Genomic DNA, 24,759 nt, shown 5'->3' on the forward strand with positions numbered 1-24,759 from the left:
ACCGACAGGTGTTAACACGGAAAATTTCACAGATGCGACCCTACACGTTTCGTCCGTTAGGACTTCCTCAGGGGTAATCTGGATCTAAGTCTATGCAAATGGTCTAGAAATCTCAGACGAAATTCATTTTAAAACCACCAGACAATATAAAAGGCTGAAGTCATCAGACTCTGGCCCTTATTCTGATCGGTGCGGCCGGATCCGATTATGCGGCCAGGACCGTGCGTGCGAAACCCCGCCTTCCATACGGATCGCCAACTCCGTCCGTACGCGGTAAGAAGCTGGCCGAACGGACCGCACGTGTATTTTTCACGGAATACGCCTCCTCCATCTAAGGGAACCTCCCCCATCATTCGATTGTCGCAGACCATCGAATGCAGGATCGAGTGGTCCACCAGCTCCCGCAACCTTAGACCACACAGACATTTTTCCGTGCAAAAGCCGGGATCTGGGCGGGCAGCTGACATCCGGCGATGTCATATGTCCGCCCCCTACACGTACATATGTCCGCCCCCTACACGGAACGCCCATGAAACGTGGGGCGTATGCATATGGTAATGAGCCCAAATAGCCCTTCACGCCCCTCTCCACCCCCTGTTCGGAGTGTTCACATATCATGCGGGATTTGGCCGTACGCCCCGCTCGCACATGCGCAGAGACGCCTCTGCACATGCGCAGACACAAAACATCGGCGGGCCGAACGCACGCGGATATATCCGCACCGACCAGAATAAGGGCCTCTGTGTGAAGAACCCTTGTCACACTAAGGGCTCCAGAATGGCCAGGGGACAAACCCAATATCAAATGTAGGAGCTATCCACGGTGGGTATCACTTTAAAACAGCTGTTTTTAGAAAAAGTGTCACTTCCAAATGGATATTCAATGGTATGTTCAGTTGACCAGAAAAGTAATGTCTCCAATTGGATGCTGCTTCCAATCGGATACATTACTTTTCCCATTTTCAAACAAATTTGTACTGCAGTCAGATCTGAATAAGGGCCTTTGTCTGGCTTTTTGCCCGACAGTTGTTCTTTTCACATGCAACGGCTCAGTGAGCCGGTGATGTGTAAATTTGTGGGTGGAAACTAAAGGGACGTCAGTTTGGTGGCGGTGGAGAGCTAAAATGGCACATCTAACGACTAGTGTGTGTGTGTGTGTGTGTGTGTGTGTGTGTGTGTGAAAGGCCCCCATCGCCCTCAGCACACTGACCTGTCAGGATGGGATGGCCACAGCACTGCAGCCGTCCTCTGCAGTGGTAAGATCTGGCTGCTAGCCGGTGGCTGCGATTTGACTGTCCTGTATGAAAGGACAGATTGCTGTCCGTTATTCTGAGTGGGGATGGCACAGCTTTTGGCCTATGCGTCATTTTGCTGCCCTTAGGGTGAAAATCCCTATATACTTACGATGTCACTGTCCTAAGTGTTGTTTTCACTGCTTGAAGTGTTACAGTTTTTATAAGCAGTCAAATTTGAAAAATATTAAAATTTCAAAGTATCTGCAATTTTGGCCGTGAGTGTGTATGTGCATGATGTTTGAATGTATATACACATAGGACTACAGCAGCCAAGGTCCCATCCTGACTCCCGGCTATTTTAAATCTCGCTCTGCTAAAGCCGCCTGCCGGGTCCACGAACCATTTGGAGCTTGCTCGCAGTTCAGTAGCCATTCAGGAGCCACCACTCCTGATTGGCTGCCGGACCGTGAGCGAGCGCCGATTGGCTCGCGGCTAAATACAGCCGGGCAATTTGCTTCTCTCTGCCCGGCTGTCACAGAAGATTTGTAGCTCTGTCTTTGGAAAGGACTTCAAAAGATTTAATTGCTGCTGATCTAGACTAAAATGATGTTTCTTGAATATGTGGAATAATTATGGATTTTATTGTTTTTTTTTTATAAATTACTTTTTGTCAAAATAAATTGATATGAAATATGAAAACCTGCCAATCTAGTTATTCTGTTATATCTGTTTGGCATTATGTGTAAGGGGCAAGTATAATGGGGTCTACTATTTTGTTGCATAATATGTAGAAGTGGTATATACTGTAGTATGGATAATGGTACACTACATTCAAGGACACCCCCTTATTTTGAGTGGACACCCCTCCCCCCCCCCCCCCCCCCTTAACTACATCCTTCACTTTTGACACCAAGGCGGGCATGTGTACTTTAAATGCCAGGGCATATTTTGAATCCCATTCCCGCCCTCTCTCTGTCCTCTGAGCGTGCACACTGGCACCACTAACACCCCCCATCCCCTAACTTGGTGCCCCTGTCATTTTCACCTGGATCCGCCTATGTATGTATGTATTGTAACCTTATATCCAAGAATGTAACCATATGCTCATTGTCACATAGAGATAAAGTGTTGTATGATTTTGTTGGCCATGTAATGTAATATGTAACGTGCTTATGGGCGAGATGATAGACATTGGAGCTAGTTGCACAGTATTAATGCACGAGTCAGGGATGATGCTGATACTGGCTGAGAGGATGCCGTTAAGGTCGCACGGGAAGATACTGGACACAGCGGAGAAGGGTTGGTTGTTGGACATACCTCACCGGGTTTTTGGAGCAGCGACAGCAGACAGCGGGGTAGCGGTGATAGCAGGAGTGACGCAGGAGTGACGAGAGGCAACGGCAGCGGTGGCACGGAGAGAGTGACCTGCAGCAGCGGCAGCGCGATAGCAGCCAGGTCTCTAGCGGAACTTCCCTATAGGCGAGGGACTGGGAGCCGCTTAGACCTGAGGCTGGTAGCTTACCCTCCATCGTGGGGGAAGCGGAGTCCAGCTTCGCCGCCACCTCACGTGCCCCAGAGCCAGATAAAGACCCGACAGCGCACCTGTAAGCTAGAAGCCAGAGTGTGGTCCCAGAGCCCAAGCCGCCGAAAGTAACTCAGACGCTGCTCTGCCACTGTAAAGACCCGACAGCGCACCTGTAAGCTAGAAGCCAGAGTGTGGTCCCTGAGCCAAGCCGCGAGGAAAGTAACTCAGACGCTGCTCTGCCACTGTGACTGCTACTAGCGGACATGAGTGTACCAATCACGAGGCAGCATTGAGAAACCCTGCTGGATAGCATAGCTAACCGTTAACCCCTCACAGCCCGGATAGAGACAGCCCGGATAGAGACTGGACAACTAACCGGTGAGAGCTAATGTAGTGCATAACTTTACATCCTACTATTTTATACGCCCACACGGATAGACTCCTATACACCATTTACTGTAGAGGCGATCACTCTGGGACTATCCAAGCTATCTACATTGACAATTTTAACTGGATCAGAGTAATCGCTCACTATAAATACTGGACACGGGCCCCAACGCACGCCAACATATGAGCTCACACTTAAGACTGTGTATCAGAATGATATATGTATCAGAGTGTTAATATATCTGGCCAGATATAAGGTATAGAAAATAAGATATTAGCTTACTTGAATAAGGCTATGTTATGGGAATTGGGTATTATAGTTATAATGACTAGGAAGGGAAGGGGACTTTAGGTGTCTGCAATAGGAAGGTGAATAGTTAGGGTATAATTAGAGTGTAAGAAGGTGATTGTATTGTATATGAAACTAATGTTATCAGAATCCTTGAAATGCTATTAATGTGTTTGTAGAATATATGATGTTGTGTATAGGAACTATAGAATATGTGTATATGAATTTAAATGATTAAACCTTGTTAGCATACTTACTTTCACACTGCATCCGTATCCGTGGAATCTAAGTCCTATAAAGCTGTAAAAGAAGAGAGAGGTAGGGTAGTCAGTCTGATTACTAAAATAAGTTAACAGTGATTTCCTAAGCTACACTATAAACAAGTTTAGGTGGAGGCACTTCGCTACTAGTATATAATTACCCATTACTGAGGGTTACAAGTGGAGGCACTGCCGAGATGGAGCATAGGGGTATTTTGTCGGAAAAGGATATATATGAATGGTGCATCAGGAAGGGGAGGAGCGTGAAGAGGTGTTTAGCTGTAGGGGGAAACTTCACAGAATTCTCAGATCGAGATGTCATCACGTGCATCGATAAGTTGTATGGGATAGTGCGACCTAAGATTATAGATAGATGGAGAGGAGACATGGGGAAGGTGGTCGCTTTCCTCATTGAGAATGAAAAAGACCTTGATAGCTGTTTGCTCCCGTCCATGGTGGTAGCTGATGAGGAGACAGGGAGACGATGGCAGGTCATATGGCCGATAAATGACGGAGAGACGGCAAGTTTCCCTGTATTTACAGAAGACAGTAATGATAAGGGAGATAGAGATGGTGATGCCGCTGAAGACGCTGAAGCTAGTACAAAGGGAGCTCAGTTCGAGACCATCATAGATAGAGTAGTTTCCCAGTTGGAGAGATGGCATTATGAGGGGAGTTATAGGAGACTGAGGTTATTCTCTGGTATAAGCCTGTTCCTATTGGGGAAGAAACATACGAGGCTTGGAAGGAGGCCGCAGTACAGCAGGCAGAAGAATGGCAGTGCCCCGATAAGATTAAACGGCAGAGAATAGTCGAAAGTCTAAGGGGACCAGCGATGGGGGTGGTACAAGCCGCTAGGAGAAGCAACCCACAAGCCACACTTGAGACATATTTAGAGGCTCTAGATTACGCATATGGGACACTAGAAGACGTGGGGGAACTACTGGCTAGGTTCCAACATACTTTTCAAGAAGTGGGGGAAAAACTCAGTACTTATGTAATACGGTTAGATAAGCTGTTATATAAGATAGTTGAAAAGAGTGGGATAGAGAGAGGAGACGTAGATAAGAGCAGAATAAGACAACTGCTTCGAGGGGCTCAGACAACTGACTTTGTAGCACAGAAATTAAGGTGTTCAGTATTGAGAGATACTCCACCCACGTTCAACGAATTGCTCAAAGAAATTAAACAGGAAGAAGTATTGATAGAAATGAGAGACAGGACGGTTAAGAAGGTGAAAGTGGTAAAGCCCATCATTGAGAAAGATGCTTTTGAGGATAAAATATTGAAGTTAATAGAAGAACAAAACAAAAAGATAGAACAAGTATTGACTGTACAAAATAACCATGCTAAGCGGGACTCTGAATTGACCGTCCGAGGCATGGGGAGAGGTTATAGAGGTGTGAATAGGAGATGTTTTGAATGTGGCAGACTAGGGCATCGGGCATTTGAGTGTATCAATGGTCAGTTTAACAGGAACAGGAATAATCTTCCAACTCCCACAGACTACGATAATGGCGGCCAGGCCAGCCCTGAATCTGATCAGGGAAACGAGTAGGGGAGAACTGTGAGCCCCTCTCAGTTCCCCCCAGGAATGAAGTAGAGGTAATGGGGAAAATTTGGTGGAATGGAAATGGTTCGATCCCGGAAGGACTTTTAGGACCCATACCATCGGTAACCGCAGAAATAAATGGAGTGAGATGTATGGTACTGTTGGATAGTGGATCGCAGGTATCCATTATATTTGAGCCATGGTATCAGAAGTACATACCCGAGGTTCCTATAAGACCCTTAAATGGATTAGTTATATGGGGACTAAGTGTAGAAAAATACCCATACTTAGGATATGTGGAGGTGGAGATAAGGCTGGGAGGAGACGGAGAGAGTGGTTTAACAGTCCCTGTTGTCGCCCTTATATGTCCCGAGATGGGAAGAGATGCCAACGAACTGCCTATTATTATAGGTACCAATACCAGATTGTATAGGGAATTGTCTAAGTGGTGTTTAGCAGAGGAGGGTAATGAGACACAGACACAGACTTGTAGAGACGATAGTTATGAATATGGTAGGTCACTCAATGTGACTGTAGGGCAAAGCCAATTCGAGTCGTGCTTCACCGGAAGTGACATTACTGGGGAAGAAAAGAAAGAACTCATAGAAGCATTAAAAGAAAAGGAGTCTGGTTTCTCAAAAGGGGAGTGGGACCTGGGGGTAGCCGTAGGGGTGGAGCATCAAATAAATCTCACCAACGATAGTCCATTTAGGGAACGCTCTCGCAGAATAGCCCCTGCCGATTTCGAAGACGTTAGGTTACACCTTAAAGGGTTATTAGAAAATCAAATGATTGTTGAGTCCAGAAGTCCGTACGCCTCTCCCATAGTGGTAGCCAGAAAAAAGACGGGAAAGATAAGGATGTGCGTAGATTATAGAACCTTAAATTCTCGCACCGTACCTGACCAATACACCGTGCCTCGGATTGATGAAGCCTTAGACTGTTTACAAGGGAGTGGTTGGTTTTCTGTTCTAGATTTAAGGAATGGGTTTTATCAGATCCCTATGAGGAAGGAGGATCAAGAAAAAACGGCGTTCATATGTCCTTTGGGTTTTTTCGAATTTTTGAAGATGCCTCAGGGGATTAAAGGGGCACCAGCCACGTTCCAAAGGACTATGGAGAAGGCTATAGGCGACATGAACTATCGGGAGGTACTAGTGTATCTTGACGATATAATTGTTTTTGGGAAAACATTAACAGAGCACAATGACCGTCTTTTGAAAGTGATTGACCGGCTTATTGAGGGGGGCCTGAAATTATCAATAGATAAATGTATTCTGTGTCAAGCATCGGTAAAATACCTAGGTCATGTGGTGAGTCGGGAAGGGATAGCCACCGATCCGGAAAAGGTGGAGGCTGTTAGAGCCTGGCCAAGACCCACTAAGCTCAAAGAGCTGAGGTCTTTTCTGGGGTTTTGCGGATACTACCGGCGATTCGTCCCAAATTATTCGCAAATAGCGAAGCCCCTTACTGAATTAACTAAGGGATATCCACCTCCTAACAAAAAAAAGAACCCTAATCGGAACAATAACAATAAAGAACAGAAGTTGTATAGGCCTGAGGAGTTATTTGGGGAAAGGTGGACCCCGCCGTGCGAGGTATCCTTTATTCGGCTGAAAGAGGAACTCACCCACACCCCTGTGCTCGCTTATGCGAACCCTAATGACCCATATATACTTCATGTTGATGCTTCTCAAGAAGGAATAGGGGGAGTATTATACCAGGCTTGCCCAACCAGTAAAAAGAATAGACCTGTTTCTTTCGCCAGTAGGGGGTTAACCAGCAGTGAAAAGAATTACCCAACCCACAAATTGGAATTTCTAGCTTTAAAATGGTGTGTGGTAGAGAAGTTCCATGAGTATTTATATGGGGTGCAATTTGAAATTCACACTGACAACAACCCCCTAACATATATCCTCACCACTGCAAAGTTAGACGCGACCGGACATAGGTGGCTGGCAGCCTTAGCACTGTACAACTTTTCTATTAAATACAGACCGGGAGTGAGTAATATTGATGCCGATGCACTGTCTAGAATACCAGGGCGTCCAGAGCCGACAAGTGAGGATGAAGACTGGGTGGAGATTCCAATGGGAGATATAAAAGGAATGTGTCGGCAAATAAGAAATCAAAAGGATACATTACTCGTGAGTGAGTACTTGAGTGGTACTGGTGCTATAGGCTCCCTAGGTGCCACCCCAAAGGCTTTACCCCTGTCTTATTGTTGGTTGGGACGGTTAGAGATGGAGGGGTTGCCCATGATTCGGCCAGTGCAAATGAAGAGGGCGCAACTGGCTGACCGTAACATTAGAGACGTATATTATCTAATACTAGAAAAAAAACGCTCACCTGGAAGAACAACCTCGCTATCACTCTCAGAAAAGGCCAAACTCTTGAAGAGACAAGAGAAGTGGCTAGAGATAAGAGACGGGGTACTTTATAAAAAGATAGAGAGGACCAATGGAGAAACTAGCTACCAATTGGTCTTACCAGAAAGATTTAGACCCATAGCACTGCAGACTCTACATGACGATCATGGGCATCTGGGTGTCGAAAAGACTGTAGGACTGATGTCCCAGAGATTTTACTGGCCGGGAATGAGAAGGGATGTAGAAGATTACTGCCGCAACTGTGGAAGTTGTGTAGTAAGAAAAACAGTGGCTACCCAACATGCCCCCATGGTGTCTTTCAAAAGTAGTGGACCCATGGATATTGTGTGTATGGATTTCTTGACACTAGATGTAGGAGATGGGAAGAAATGTCACATATTAGTGGTGACTGACCACTTTACTCGTTACGCTCAGGCATACGTGACCCCTAATCAAAAAGCAATGACCGTAGCCAATACTTTATGGAATAAGTTTTTTGTCCATTATGGTCTACCCAATAGACTACATTCAGACCGAGGTAGGGAATTCGAAAGCCGACTGATTAGAGAAATCTGTTTATTGTGTGGGATTGTGAAATCCAAGACTACCCCATATCACCCTCAAGGGGACCCACAACCAGAACGGTTTAATAGGACTTTGTTGAATATGCTGGGGACACTCAACCCGCTAGATAAGAAACATTGGAAGAGACATGTAGAGCGATTAGTACATGCTTACAATTGCACTATGAATGAATCGACTAGATATTCCCCCTACTTTCTCATGTTTGGAAGGGAAGCTAAGCTCCCTATAGATGTTAGCCTGAATGTAAAACCAGAAAGTAAGAATAGCTCAGCGTTACCACACAGCAAGTATATAGAGAGGTTAAGGGAAGAATTGCAGGAGGCGTACCAATTGGCCTCAGAAACTGCAAGAAAATTGGGGTTAAAAAATAAGAGGATGTATGATAGTAAAGTAAGGGAACAGGAGCTTAGCCCTGGAGACAGGGTGTTGCTGAGGAAATTTGGGACCCCCAGAGGTGTGAAAATCTCCAATAGATGGAGAGAAGATCCGTTTATAATAGTCGAAAAGTTATATGATCTGCCAGTATATAAGATAAAACCTGAGGAGGGGGGAGAAAAAATGTTAACTTACCATAGACAGCACCTGTTACCTATTGGTAAAGAAGTTAGAATGGAAGGGCTTCACCTGGGGAGGAATACCCAGGAAAAGCAAGACAGACATCTAACTGATTATAATAATTCGACTCATGCTGTTGATGGGGAAAGAGAAGAAGAAATGTTTGATGAATGTTGTCCTGGACATTATTATAAAGACGAGGTTAGTTCTGATACTGACAGTAAAGTCAACAAGTCCTGGGAGAATACCTCGGGATATGCAGATTTGGAAGAGGGTGGTAGCGATGTGGTCAGAGAACAACGATTTAGAGATGATATGGGTGAACAAGGTAGTCCTGCTAGTGCCACCATAAATATGAGACCACAGAGGATGCGCATGCCGCCCTCAATTCTAACATATGATAAATTGGGAGAACCTAGTGTGATACCCGCCGTAATATACCCTTTGGCCATTTATGCATGGCCTTATTTCCTATCTGCATAGAATAAATAAATGAAGATGATGATTTGGAAGCAAGCTCTCTCCTAATCACCAGGGGAAGAGAATGTAACCTTATATCCAAGAATGTAACCATATGCTCATTGTCACATAGAGATAAAGTGTTGTATGATTTTGTTGGCCATGTAATGTAATATGTAACGTGCTTATGGGCGAGATGATAGACATTGGAGCTAGTTGCACAGTATTAATGCACGAGTCAGGGATGATGCTGATACTGGCTGAGAGGATGCCGTTAAGGTCGCACGGGAAGATACTGGACACAGCGGAGAAGGGTTGGTTGTTGGACATACCTCACCGGGTTTTTGGAGCAGCGACAGCGGACAGCGGGGTAGCGGTGATAGCAGGAGTGACGCAGGAGTGACGAGAGGCAACGCAGCGGTGGCACGGAGAGAGTGACCTGCAGCAGCGGCAGCGGCGATAGCAGCCAGGTCTCTAGCGGAACTTCCCTATAGGCGAGGGACTGGGAGCCGCTTAGACCTGAGGCTGGTAGCTTACCCTCCCATCGTGGGGGAAGCGGAGTCCAGCTTCGCCGCCACCTCACGTGCCCCAGAGCCAGATAAAGACCCGACAGCGCACCTGTAAGCTAGAAGCCAGAGTGTGGTCCCAGAGCCCAAGCCGCCGAAAGTAACTCAGACGCTGCTCTGCCACTGTAAAGACCCGACAGCGCACCTGTAAGCTAGAAGCCAGAGTGTGGTCCCTGAGCCCAAGCCGCGAGGAAAGTAACTCAGACGCTGCTCTGCCACTGTGACTGCTACTAGCGGACATGAGTGTACCAATCACGAGGCAGCATTGAGAAACCCTGCTGGATAGCATAGCTAACCGTTAACCCCTCACAGCCCGGATAGAGACAGCCCGGATAGAGACTGGACAACTAACCGGTGAGAGCTAATGTAGTGCATAACTTTACATCCTACTATTTTATACGCCCACACGGATAGACTCCTATACACCATTTACTGTAGAGGCGATCACTCTGGGACTATCCAAGCTATCTACATTGACAATTTAACTGGATCAGAGTAATCGCTCACTATAAATACTGGACACGGGCCCCAACGCGCGCCAACATATGAGCTCACACTTAAGACTGTGTATCAGAATGATATATGTATCAGAGTGTTATATATCTGGCCAGATATAAGGTATAGAAAATAAGATATTAGCTTACTTGAATAAGGCTATGTTATGGGGAATTGGGTATTATAGTTATAATGACTAGGAAGGGAAGGGGACTTTAGGTGTCTGCAATAGGAAGGTGAATAGTTAGGGTATAATTAGAGTGTAAGAAGGTGATTGTATTGTATATGAAACTAATGTTATCAGAATCCTTGAAATGCTATTAATGTGTTTGTAGAATATATGATGTTGTGTATAGGAACTATAGAATATGTGTATATGAATTTAAATGATTAAACCTTGTTAGCATACTTACTTTCACACTGCATCCGTATCCGTGGAATCTAAGTCCTATAAAGCTGTAAAAGAAGAGAGAGGTAGGGTAGTCAGTCTGATTACTAAAATAAGTTAACAGTGATTTCCTAAGCTACACTATAAACAAGTTTAGGTGGAGGCACTTCGCTACTAGTATATAATTACCCATTACTGAGGGTTACAGTATGTATGTATGTATGTATGTATGTATCTATCTATCTATCTATCTATCTATCTATCTATCTATCTACACACACTTCACTATCTGTCAATAAATATTTGCCACCAACAGCTTGGACAGATAAAGATATGTGTATGGCCAGCTTTTCATTGAATTAGGGTGGGGTGTCATTGCTAAAGCTCAGTGTTGCATTTCTGAATGGGGTCTTTCATGTTACTACCACATCAGTTTTTGGCTATTAGGGGTAATACAGCTCTTCCCACGCAGCCACACATCTGGATTCATCCGAGCTCTGTGCTGCGCTGCCTGTCGGTGCAATACGGGTTTGAGTTGGCAGTTCGCCCCTTTAAGAGTTCTCAAAAACTGACAGAACACTTCCCCCATCAGCCAGTCGGAGGCGAAATATCCATTGCTTTAAGGACTGTTCTATTCATTCTGCCAATCCCCGCTGTCTCGCCGCCTCCCCTTTAAAGTACTCCTCCGGCCACTGGGTTTGTAGTCGGAGGTTAGAAAGTGACCGGAGGAGTAGCGGCAACTCAGCTGATATGTCCCGTAGCTGTGCGGCGTGTTTGCTGCTGGGGTTTCTGCTCGTCGTGCTCTCGGGGAGAAGCACTGGCTACTTCCCGGAGGAACGCTGGAACCCAGAGTCCCCTCTCAGGCCGCCCACCGTGTTGATCACCCTGCTAGCCAGGAACGCCGAGGGGTCCCTGCCCGAAGTTCTGGGCGCTATAGACCGGCTGAGATACCCTAAGGACAGAATCTCGTTGTGGTGAGAATTAACCCTGACATTGCACCGATGGGGCAGCTCTGCAGTGGGGAATGGATGGAGTTTTATCATGTTACATGTGTGTATGCAGGAGCAGCTCTGCTATAGACAGTAATGCGGAAGGTATATACAGATGCAGCTCACCTGTGTGCAGGCAGAACAGTTCTACAGATATTTGGGAGGGAGGAGAGCTCACAATAACCAGATAGGGGCAGCTTTGCCATAGGCAGTGGGTGGTGTAACTAGATATTTGTAGAAAAGTTTGTAAGGACCCCTATGTTCCACCCAATTGTGAAAACAGCTGCATAATGGTAGTTATGCCCTTGTTAGGCACTAATGGGTAGGAAGTAGGCAGATCCATCACCTGGGTGCAATAAATGGGGGGGGGGGGGGGGGGGGGGGGGGGGGAGTACACCGAGAAATACCACCTGCAAGAACATCCTGCACAGTGAAATGCTGAACCGCAGCAATTATAATGAAGTGATGCTAGAAGATCACATAATGCAACTTTCGCCAATATACAAAAATGTGTATTAATAGCTGAGTCTTATTCCTCTTTAACATATTCCTTACATCTGAATGGCACATGCAGTGGTGCTGCCATACTAGATGTGGAATGTCACTATGTACATTTGCATGGCACATGAAGTATGGCTGCACTGCAGTTTCTTCATATGGTTAGGTCCAGTGGTGGGATTCAAATAAATTAACAACAGGTTCTATGTCCTAATGCCCATTGTGCATAAAGCCGCACGCCATATTGCCAATTACCCATAAGGCCACACACGTAAACCCATTACACATTGTGCTACACACCATGATGCCAGTCACACATTATACCTCATACCATGATGCCCATTACATATTTGAAACATAAGTGCCACCTTCCTACAGGCTCATTGCTTGGGGGGGGGGGTAGGGGGAGTTGCTTGATGCCAAGGAGGCTTCATGCTGGATGCCAAGGGGGCTTCATGCTCATTGCCAAGGGAAAATACGTGTGCTGGTTGTCAAAGGGGGAGTAAATTGCTTGTTGTCAAGGGGGAATACATGCTGATTGCCAAGGGGGAGTGAAATGCCGCTGCATCTTACTGCCGCGGACGCTCACAAGGTGCTGTGACAGCCGGGCAGAGAGCTGCGTGCTGCCCGGCTGTATACACAAAGCAGGTCCGCGGCTATTTTGAATACTCCCGCTGGACCGCGAGTCAATAGGAGCTCGCGGCCCGGAAGCCAATAATGAGCCAGCACTGCCGCTCCTTATTGGCTGCCGGACCACGTGCTGCTATTGGCTCGCGGTCCAGCAGTAGCATTCAAAAATAGCCGCGGACCTGCTTTGTGTATACAGCCGGGCAGCACGCAGCTCTCTGCCCGGCTATCACAGCTGCTTAAAGCATCCACGGCAGTCCTTAGCAAACGGTTCTGCAGAACCGATCATATATTAGATATCGGTTCTGCAGAACCAGTGAGAACCGGTTGAATCCTTAGGTCCATATGTATATTTAGACACTGACACCCTTTTCATTATTTTGGCTCTGTGGCCCTTGAAATGGATTTGAAATTCTACAATGTAGATTCAATTGAAATTCAGACTTTTGACAAGGGGCATAACAAAATATAGGTATGAAGCGTTTAGGAATTGCATCCATTTCTATACCCCATCCTCTATTTTCAAGGTCTCAAATGTAACTGGGTAAATGAACTTTCAAAAATGTTAATTTTGTATGAATCCTGAAGGCGGCCATACACTTATACGATATGACCCTTTATTACATGATATTGACCCATCAGGCAGCTAAACCATGTGAAAAGTGCCATATTGTATGTATTACCTCCGCATCCAATGTGCGGCCCGTGCACATAGGATCAGATCCAGAGATCACCATGGCTGCCACATGGATTTGTCAGATCCAGTGGCAGTTAATGGCATTACTAACAATGAGGCAGATGTATTAAGCCTTAACAAGAGATAAGTGCAAGGGTGATAAAGAGAGATAAACGTCCAGCCAATCACATCCTTACTGACTTTTTCAAACACAGGCTGTAACATGGCAGTTAGGAGGTGATTGACTGGACGTTTATCTCTCCTTATCACCCTTGCATTTATCTCTTATTAAGGCTTCATACGTCTGCCCCAATACATCTTATGAAAAAGGAACACTAATGGTGATTCATATGCGACACAGGTAGTTGGCAGGGTATCTCATGCAAGGTACGCATGTGAAACCTGACAGTAGTGTATGAGGGCCTTAAGACACATGGACACCACCATATGCTGTGTGACTGAGGGGGGAAGCAGAGAAGTCTTACTCGGGGACAAGTTGAAAGGTCCAAGTCAGCGACTGTAACATTTCTGCTCTCTGATATCTACCATTGTGGCCGCTTCTGCATAGCAGCACACTGCCATAAAGGCACATTGAGAAGTGAGAGGCAATTGCTGCACCTAAATACAAGAGGTCTCTGTCGCATGGATAATGGTTACAGGTGAGCCTCTGTACTGTCCCTCTCCCCCAGAGCCATACCTGTGCGGAGTGTATGGCACTGTGCGTGCTATTTTACATTTTTTGGGAGAGGGGGATTGGCCAAACTTCCAAAATGTAACTACGTCCATTTATAAATTGCTCAGATGTCCAATGCGCTCACAGTACTGGAATAATACATGTTTGGATGCAGCCATTGGATCAGAGAAGAGAGCAGTGGTTGTCTTATTACACACAACGCTTCCTGCAGCATTTGAATACTTTTGCACAGCCTGCTGTATACAAAGAAGCTGCAGCGGTGACATTTGTGTCCACCTCTGAATTAGTCCCATTGTACGGCTATCTGTGTGCATTGTCTTCATTAAATTAAATTCTCTCCCTAATGCACGTCTTTACCGTATAAATGATCTTTATGTCCTCAGCATATAATATTATTATTATTATTATTATTATTATTATTATTATTATTGCCTTTCTATTCCCTCTCAGGGTTGCTACAGATCACAACTTGGACAACACAAGTGGCATTCTCCGGGAATGGCTGATCAATGTTCAGAAACAGTACCATCATGTGGAGTGGAGACCACAGGACAGTCCCAGGTAGCAGAAGAAATAATGTGGTTATGGGTAGTCCTTGGAATTTGGGCAGTACAGGGAGTGAGTCCTGCACACCTTTGTTAATCTAAAGCCATGAAAAGATACAATTCTTGTGTGTGTATATATAGCAAAAGTGACTGGAGGAGTAGCGGCAGCTCAGCTGATCTGCCCCGCAGCTGTGCGGCGTGTGTGCTGCTGGGGTTTCTGCTTGTGGGGCTCTTGGGCCACATTTGCACATGAATGGATATATATGCTCACACCATTCGCATGCGAGTGTAATGATTCGATGGTCGACAATCATCGAATGATTGTTCCACCCATTTGCAATTAGAAGTCAGACTAGGCTGACTTTTATTTACAAGCGCCTGGATGAAGACGGGATGGGCAGCTGTGACATCAGCCTCCCACCTGAGCAGGCATCTGCCCGCCTGTGTCACCAGGGGAGCGCCCAGCATTTTCATGGGGACACCCATAAAATCCTGGATGTTCCCCTGCTTTGGGCCATGACTCCCCTCCCCGTGGACCTGCAAAATTCGGGATTTTATACTGCGGGGAAGGGGGGGGAGCCTTGACCACCTTCCCGGGGGGCCAGGAGGGGGACCTGATTTGCGGGACCCTCCCGGCCATTCCGGGAAGGTAGGCAAGTATGGTGTGTGCGTGTAAATATTAATAATTATATCCAAGACATCCAATAAAGTATGTGGATTTGCACTAAATCTAAATTTGTTATTGGACATAAAATTTGGATTTGTATCCCCCTGTTTTCCAGAATATAAATCCTCGAATAAACTATAGCAGAACTGATTCTGTTGCAGGAAGTATCTTAGCTCCGCATGTTGTTACCCAGAACCCTCTATGTTTCTGGCTCCTTCAGGCCTGTCCCCTACATGACTTGCTTTCATTTTTCCTAAACTAACCCGGTCATGATCTTTGTGCTATTTTTCAGATGGTTTCAGGATGAGGAGGGACCAAAGCATTGGTCTCGCTCTCGCTATGAGTATATCATGAAATTACGCCAGGCGGCTTTAACCTCTGCACGGGAAATGTGGGCTGACTACATAATGGTATGTATAGACCATTTAAACGCAGCAAATAATCAGGAATGTAGTCAGGTGAGATCTCTTGTGGGTATTAAGTAAGAGACCAATGGCAATGAACACTAAATAATTTAACAATGAAATATTAAACGAGAGTTACAGGATATGGGTCAGGATGCTCTAACATGCCCCACCCTATATCGCTACCCCCTTCCCCTTCGCTGGGTACCGCATTCTTCATAAATACATATGCGATTATTAACACAAGGGACATCACTTGTGATGAGATCTGTCCCTTGCTATGCTGAGACCCGGGAGTCCGTCTGCGCATGTGCAGAGCCCTGCACAGGCCGCGGGGCATGCTGGATCCCTCACACAGCGCTGCGGTAAGAAGCCCATAGGCTTCTTCAGGGAATCACCAGCTTTTGCTGGCACTGCGGTAGGGTCAATAGAGCATACAGAAATGCAGTAAAACCCCCGATAACAGGGTTTTAATGCATTTCTGGTTTGGAGCATCCCGCCCTTTACCCTATAGAATGTGGCATTACTGTATGTTTGATTATAGGAGCTGACAGGGTTGCTCAGTGGGCATTTGGCATGAAATGGTTCTAGTAGCCTTCATTAGCTGGCCTCCCAAAGCACACTGGGGTTGATGGAAAGGTGAACATATGTCAACCATACTTGCTCCTGTTTAACATGCAGAGAACTTAATGCAAATGTTCACCCTATGCAGAGTTGCTGCAGTACTGACTAGACCAGTCCTCTTCCTTCATGTGTCTCTGCAAAAGGCTGTATTTATGCTTATGAATGCTGATCTTATGTCAACGTTCAGAACTCTACCTAGCATGTAGCTTCATTGATGCACCCTTAATGAACAGACTATGATAGAACACCCTGTTACAGCCCTATTACGCCACATTGTTTTGCAAGTGGTGATGTGACTGAATTTTGACCATACCTATGCATTTCTCCCCTGGTATTTCAAGCACCAGGACAGGCTGTAGGGCCCAGTGCTGATTTCATGGAAATATCGGCGACCCCCACACCTGTTTTACCCTTGTACTTCCTAAACCAAGCTTTGATACGTGCAGACTTTGCAGCAAATACGCTGCTTTATTGCAGTTAAATTCACAACACTCCACAAAACACTAGATAAACCTTCCAATGGTAATTCGAAATGAAACGCATAACCTCAGTGCTGTGAGGCAGTAATGCTAACCATTACACCAACCAAGCTATCATCCAAATAGTTATTTCCTCCATCACTTCTGGCTGGAAATGTCCTGAGATAAATGTGTAATAATCCTGTGGTTTGTTGGTTTGCCTCTGGCGCACACACAGAGGATGCTGCATGACACACTGATAGCAGCTTGGCGACTGGCCTGGGGAATACATTGCTCCCATGACATCAGATCTCCACTGCAACCTCTCTTTGCTGGCATGTGTGTTTGTCACTGGCTGCAGCAGAGTATAGGGGAGAAGCCACTCAAAGCTTCTAAGCAGTGATTTAAGGAAATGTGTCCTTTCAATTTACAGATGTCAATGGAGGCAAAAAGTAAAACCCTTTCTCTCTCAGAGCTTTCTCAAGATATTAGACATCATTTTATAAATGCTAAATTGTGTTCATATACACTAAGCTTAATACTGGCACAGTCCATCTTCTCTCTCTTCCTTTTTAAATTAATATTTTCCAATTTAATTAGTCATCCAATAGGGGAAGACCATGGTGGCACTGCTCCTTCTGCCTTCCTGGGGTTAGGATGGCTGTGGACTGTGAATGTGGTGCTCATACGCCCTCCCCTCCCCCTGTAGTCAAGACAGATTTTATATAATGGATTGCTAAACTGTGGCAGGGCATCCTGCAGGGCCAAGAGTTTGACACCACTGCTCTAGGATCTTTTTTTTAAGACTGGGTGCTGCCCCCACATCACTGAGCAGGCAACTCCCCCACCCCCTTTACTGTTCAAGTAAACACCCCCCCCCCCATCACGGAGCAGGCATTCCATTTCAATAACTTATGGCAGGGTGGGGATGGCGGTGGCAGGGGGGCATCCGGAAGAGCTTACATGCCACTCTTCGTAGAGGAGGTGAGCAGCGTGTCAGCTCTTCCAGCTGCCCCCTGCTGCGCTGACCTCCTCTGATGGAAGTGGCTGCATCCCACCACTCACAGCCTATCAGCGGTGGCACAAGGGCGCAGAATAGGGGCAGGGTGCTGTGCCCTGCAAAATACATGTAATGGGAACCATGCAAATCACCTCCCTGGGGCACTTTGCTTAACAATTTTACATTTGTTTCCGCAGTTCATAGACTCTGATAACTTGCTGACAAACCCGGACACTCTGCATTTGATGATTGCTGAGAATAAGACTGTGGTTGCACCCATGTTGGAGTCCAGGGCAGCCTACTCTAACTTCTGGTGTGGGATGACCACTCAGGTGAGGCGAATGTTACAAAACATTGTGTATATAATATGAGCAGTTTACGATGATCCTGTAGTTTCCGGTGATGTCTTTGTCGCTCGTCTCCTGTTAGATTTATTTAGTGCAATATATATTTTTTTTTAACCAGTGACTTCAGTGTTTAAGTTTTAACTAGTTTGATTTGTCTAAACACAGGGATATTACCGCCGTACCCCAGCGTACATGCCTATACGGCGCAGAGAACGTCGTGGCTGCTTTGCTGTACCCATGGTACACTCCACATTTCTTATCGACCTGCGGAAGGAGGCAAGCCGACATCTGGACTTCTACCCACCTCACCAAGACTACACCTGGGCATTCGATGATATCATAGTGTTTGCTTACTCGTGTCGGCAAGCAGGTGAGTTGGGAAGCTATCTCAGGGAGGTCAAGCTAGTGACCAGTAATTAAGTGAAGATGAAGCTGGTCAGTTGGCAGGACACAGTTCAGAAATGATTACAGGAAGCGTAGTTCAGCTGTTCCCAGTCCAAACAGTAGTTTGTTTGTTTTTTTGGACTCCCATGAGATCACAAGCTCTTTATAATACAACACTGCAGGTATTTGGAGGGTTGCTGGCGCATAATGATGGTGCTTAGGGCCAGCTGCAAACGGCCAACTGAGAAAAGAATGTGGACCTTGTAAAATGGCCGGTGGGGGGGCGCTATTACACTTGCTGCTTTACAAAGTGGCAGCTCTAAACAGGAAAGTATGTTCAAAAGCCAAAGAGAAAACACAATAGGGTAGTGCTAATATCCGGATATCATTGAAATAGAAACCTATAAAAACCATTGGATTGACTTCACAATAGATTTAATAAAATCAAACACTGAACCTGATGCAGATCATAAATAAACACTCAAGCACTGTAGGTGAACATTGTGGTGAGAACTGTCTGTTCCTATCATGCCTCTATACTTGCCAAAAGGCCGTCTCTGGAAGCCTGTGAAGGTTGGAAGATGCAATAGTTACCGTCCTGCTTTCATGGGAGTGGGGCTTGCTTACTCTGTTCCTCTGGCATGGAGGTGTCAATAGCTGGCAATAGATATGATGTGCAGTGTTCCATTTGCGGATCAAGCATGAACAGAGCCTTTGTCTTTACTCCACCTGCAGTACGGCGTGTGGTATGCAGCTTTAAATGGCTTGTAATCCAGAGCTCTTAATGGAAGGATTTCCCACGACTGGTTCCAGCAGTCGTCCACCTGAGGGGTCACAGCAGGATGCAGTGCAATCTCTCCCTGACACGTTTTGCTGCAACAAGCACCTTTGATAAAGTACTGCAGGTGGAGTAAAGACAAAGGCCCTTATTCTGGCTCATTTGCAGCGGCTGCGTATTCGCACGGGGACCGGTGTTTAGCGCATGCGCAACATTTCTACACGTGTATATGCTGGGTGCATGTAAACTCGGCAAAAAGTCTGTTCGCCGGGTGCACGCACCCAGCCTTGCAAGCGATGGGTGGAGAGGGGCGTGGCGTGGGGTGGGGTGCCGGGCTGAACCATTAGCATATGTGAACGCCCAGCGTTTCATGGGCGTTCCCATGAAAACGCTGGGTGTACACATGCTAATGTGTCTGACGCACGTGTAGGAGGCGGACAGCTGACATAATTGGATGTCGGCTGCCCACCCAATTCCCTACAATTCTACATGCATATGTGAGGGTGGTCTGGACCACCCCTACATACGCGTGCGCCTTCACCATCAATCGATGGTCGGCGACAATCGAAAGAAGGGGGAGGTTCCCACTGGCATACGAATGGATGTTCATGTAAAACATCAATTCGCAAGCCTTGCAAACTAATCCCTCTTGCGAATGGGTGGCACCGGCTAACCATTCGCAATGTAGGGCTAGGGTGACTCGAAAGGATGTGAATTCGCATCTGGGCTAGTCAACCAGAATAAGGGCCAAAGTATCTGTTCATGCTTAAAGCAGACATGGCCAAACTATGCCCCCCCCCAGCTGTTGTGAAACTACAAGTCCCATCATGCCTTGCCACAGTTTTGATATTAGGGGAATGCTAAAACTATGGCAAGGCCTGCTGGGGTGTGTAGTTTCACAACAGCTGGAGGGCCACAGTTTGGCCATGCCTGGCTTAAAGTATAGAGGCATGATGGGAATGGAGTGTTCTCACCACAATGTGTTAAGGGGCTCACCTACAGTGCTTGAGTGTGTTTTTGATCTGCATCTGGTTCAGTTATTTTTTATTACATTTATCGTGAAGTCAATCCAATCACTTTAATAGATTTTAAGGTGCAGACTAGATGGGCCAAGTGGTTTTTATTTGCCGTCAAATTCTGTGTTTCTAGATTTTAATGATATCCCTCTAAGGATATTGGTGCTATCCTATTGTGTTTTTTTTTCTCTTTTTGTTTTTTGTGCATATGGCCAGTGTCTTAAGTGTGCATGTGACTAAGTAGCTGTAGAACACCTATGTGGTGGTCCCCATGCTTGCACACTTTGGGGGAGGGTCCCCACGCTTGTACATCCAGGTGAATGGATCCTTACACTTGTACACCTGAGGAGGAGCTTTAGAAGTATTATCATAAAGTTGTACAAGTGACTATGGCAAATTATGCTGAAGTGATCGCAATAGTCACTCACTGTAAGAGGCAACACAAGTTTAAAAAATAAATAGATTTCAGCAGGCTCTAAGACTCTATCACAGGTTCTCAAACTCTGTCCTGAGGACCCCACACAGTGCATGTTTTGCAGGTATCCTCACATAGGCCCTTATTCTGGTTGGTGCGGTCGAGCCGCATATGCGGCTCCGACCGCACCAGACGAATCCCCGCCTACAAGACGGATCGGCACGGCCGTCCGTACACGGACGGCTGCCGATCCGCATGAAAATGGCGGGGCGTACGCCTCCACCATGTTGGGAGCTGCCCCCTGCATTCGATGGTCGATGACCATCGAAGGCAGGGCCGCACGCTCCCCCCGCTCACGCAAGCTTAGAGCACACGGACAATCGTCCGTGTGAAAGCTTGTATTGGGGCGGGCAGCTGACATCCGGCGATGTCAGCTTTCCGCCCCCATCACTGGCGTCATAGCCTCATTACCATGCATACGCCCCGCGTTTGCATGGGAACGCCCATGAAACGCTGGGCGTATACATAGGGTAATGAGGCTATTAAGCCCCTCACACCCCTATACGCCCCCTTTGCGGCGTCTAAATTTTTTTCTCGGCGAATTCCCCTGCACATGCGCAGAGTGACCTCTGCGCATGTGCAGAGTGTAAACATCGGCGGTACGGCCGCACGCGGGCCGTACCGCTCAGATCAAAATAAGGGCCATAATCACAAGTAAAATAATTAGCTCCATTTGTGGATTTTTAAAAACGTGTCAATGAGTAATGAATGCACCTGTGCACCTGCCAGATGACCTGGAAAACATGAACTGAGGATCGAGTTTGAGAACCCCTGCTCTATATTATTGTTCATAGCTAATTGATTGTCTGTAGTATTTCATGTGAAACTTTAAGTGCAGCACAACAGGATTTGGCTGTATCGCTGCCATCTTATTGGTGAAGAGCTGAAACAAGCTGCTACATAGCACTGGGATACAGAGGGAGAATGTACTGGACAGTGTGATCATCCGCACTCCTTGCTAAGTTCCAACTTGCCGGCATTGCAACCACAAGTGTTCAGTGTCACAATCCTATATCAGTGATGGGGAACCTGCAGCTGTTGTTGAACTACACATCCCAGCATTCCCTGCTACTGTCTTGCTATTTTACCATTCTAAAACTGTTGCAGGGCATGCTGGGATGTGTAGTTCAACAACAGCTGGAGGTTCCCCATTCCTGTCCTACATTATGTTAAGATGAAATGCATACATACTTGTATAAGCCTTGTTTATATAATATTCTGTAGTCGTGTCATGAGGCTTATGTATGTTATTATGTATGTTTCTATTTCTTTATGGGCACAGCCTTCTTGTTCAATTTAGTTGTATACTGATCATTTTATTTGTCTCGTTCCCCAGATGTTCAGATGTTCCTATGTAATAAGGAGGCATATGGGCATCTGCCGGTCCCCCTGCGTGCACACAGCTCTCTGCTGGATGAAACAGACAATTTCCTGCACACCAAACTGGAGATCATGGGTGAGCTTGCCAATGCTGCTAGCTGCAGAGGGATGGTGGTGACATACACTGCTCTTGGGTGTATGTGCTTCTGTGTATATGCGCATATATTGCTCTACAGGAGCTCTTCTTAAGGTATCTGCTGTAGATCAGAAGTATGCAAATGAAAAAATCAGCACGCATGGCATTTAATCAAAGCAAATTGTGTTTAAGATTCAGACCTCACCAGCTTGTTTAGGCTAAAGAAGCAGTGTATAGGACAATGGGCCAGATCCTCTAAGCTTCAAAAGTGATAAAGTGGAGAGTGATAAACAGCCAGCCAGCCAATCAGCTCCTACCTGCCATGTCACAGACTGTTTGAAAAATGTCACAGGAGCTGATTGGCTGTCTGTTTATCACTCTCCACTTTATCACTTTTGAAGCTTCGAGAATCTGACCCAATGTATGAAGGGGATAGGGTCACTAGTTTGACAAGCCTGAAGGTCGACAAGCAGGAAGGTCGACTGGGTCATTAGGTTGACATGGGTTTTTTTTTACTTTTTTTTTTTTTTTACGGACATGTGCCGACAGGCGGTATTTCATGCCCTACCATCAACTAGGGTGTGGTGGGAGAATAACATAGTGTTCCAAGCATAGCATGGTGACTGCAGCGTGCCATGCGAGGGGACGCAGTGCTACGTTTCAGTGTCCATGTCGACATTTGGGACAAAAAAACAAAACGTGTCAACCTAATGACCTGTCTACCTTCAGTCATGTCGACCTAGTGGGGTCGACCTAATGCTTGTAGACCTAGTTGCTGTCTATCCAATGATCCCTTTCCATGTAAAGGTCCGTCTGAACTCCCCAAACTGTGGAGGTACTTGTTTTGCCAAAAGCCAGGATGCATCTCGTGCAAAAACAGGGAACATTCAGAAACCAAGCACACATAGGACCCGGTGTCCAGGCATTAGATCTACAGGGTCTAGGTAGACTACCAAAATGTTGACATGATTTTTTTTTTTGTTTTTTTTTATGGAGTTGTTCATACTTTACCATCCACATGGGCATAGAACTAGAGTATAATAGCGAGACGAGTGCCATGAGGCACAGTGCCCAAAGCATGGTGAGAACAGAAAGCGAGGGGACGCGGCACCTATGGTGGTCATCCATGCCAACCTGTGTCATTACAAGGCAAAAACAACCTGGTTTGTGTTGTAAATGATTGCAGCTTTCAAAATGCGGGCAATCTCTGTCTAAATCCTGCACCTCCGCAAAGTCTGATCTGAAATACATTTTAGGAAAGTGGAATTAGATCAGCCCATGCCTGAATCAGGAATTAATACAGTTTGTGACTTAGGGGCCCATTTATCATCGATTGCATTTACAATGCGATCATGGGCGGAATATTACCGCCCAGGATCACATTGTAAAATGCGATCATATCGCCAGAATGTATCACCTGCTAGGCACAGGGACAGTGCTCCGAAAAAAGCCTGTGCCTGCGATCCACGGAGCTGGAAGCCGGGGGGGTCTGCGCATGCGCGATTATGTGCTGACCCCCGCCGGGGCAGTGCGGTGGGTCCATAGGTTTCAATGGGTTATCGCCACATCTGAATGTCGATAATCGAGGGGTGAAAAGCCGGGCTGCCCGATGTTGATACATCAGGCAGCTTCGCATCCCCCATAGAATCCTATGGGGGATGCGGCCTGCGGCGGTGAAGGGGGGATCACAGCAGGGATTGGAGATTCCTGCTGAGGTCCCCTGTGATACATTAGGGTTATACTTAATATTTGCTGCTAGCCCCCGAAAACACCTGTCAGCCGCAAATATTAAATATTACTAATATTTATTTTATTTACAGTTTATTATATAGCGCAGCAGATTCTACAACAGTTTGGTTTATCAATGTCTATGATAGTAGACATTGAAAAACCAAACTGGGTAACCACAGACAGACTTGGGGGTTAGAGGGCCCTGCTGCAAGCTTCCAATCCTATAGGGATAGATAATATTGCATGAATCACTCTCAAAGGCTTAGTACGTCTTCCCTCAACACCACAGAGCTTTTGTTGGTGCCAAGGGGGGTTGTTTCCGTATCTCAGAAACTGCTAATCACCTGGGATTCTCTTGCCTAAAGGCCCCCATACACTAGGGCGACTTGTCCTAAGGGCAAGTTAGCCCCGATTTCCCGGGCAGCTGATAAGATTTGGCCATTGATGTGCCATTTTTTACATGTGATAAATCGGATGCGAATTATCACATGTAAAAATCCGGGGGGGGTTGTTGGAGCAGCAGGAGCAGGCTGGGAGTGGGGACTGTCCGGGGAGCGGCAGGAGCAGACTGGGAGTGGGGACTGGTCCGGGGAGCGGCACAAGATGTAGCGGCAGGCGGAGCGGGGACCGCGGCGCAGATGCTGAGCAGAGACCGGGGGCGCGGCGGGAGAATAGAAAGAAATCCTATCCAAAAGATTGGATGGCCGCTGATTGGCTGGGAACTCA

The 24,759-nt window shown here is 46.4% G+C and overlaps 1 protein-coding gene across 1 annotated transcript in view; it reads left to right on the forward strand.

Annotated features, from left to right (window-relative positions):
• The first annotated feature begins 11,264 nt into the window (after window positions 1–11,264).
• COLGALT1 (collagen beta(1-O)galactosyltransferase 1) overlaps window positions 11,265–24,759 on the forward strand; it is a 56,898-nt gene continuing 43,403 nt past the window's right edge. Inside the window, exons 1-6 of the mRNA XM_083185040.1 lie at window positions 11,265–11,638; window positions 14,599–14,709; window positions 15,653–15,770; window positions 18,044–18,178; window positions 18,359–18,563; window positions 22,183–22,302. Coding sequence (XP_083041166.1) covers window positions 11,415–11,638; window positions 14,599–14,709; window positions 15,653–15,770; window positions 18,044–18,178; window positions 18,359–18,563; window positions 22,183–22,302 — 913 coding nt within the window. The 5' untranslated portion in view covers window positions 11,265–11,414. The remainder of the gene's footprint in view (window positions 11,639–14,598; window positions 14,710–15,652; window positions 15,771–18,043; window positions 18,179–18,358; window positions 18,564–22,182; window positions 22,303–24,759) is intronic.

This window comes from Crinia signifera, chromosome 4 (genome assembly GCF_055691185.1).
Source record: "Crinia signifera chromosome 4, ASM5569118v1, whole genome shotgun sequence".
Classification (NCBI taxonomy): Eukaryota; Metazoa; Chordata; class Amphibia; order Anura; family Myobatrachidae; genus Crinia; species Crinia signifera.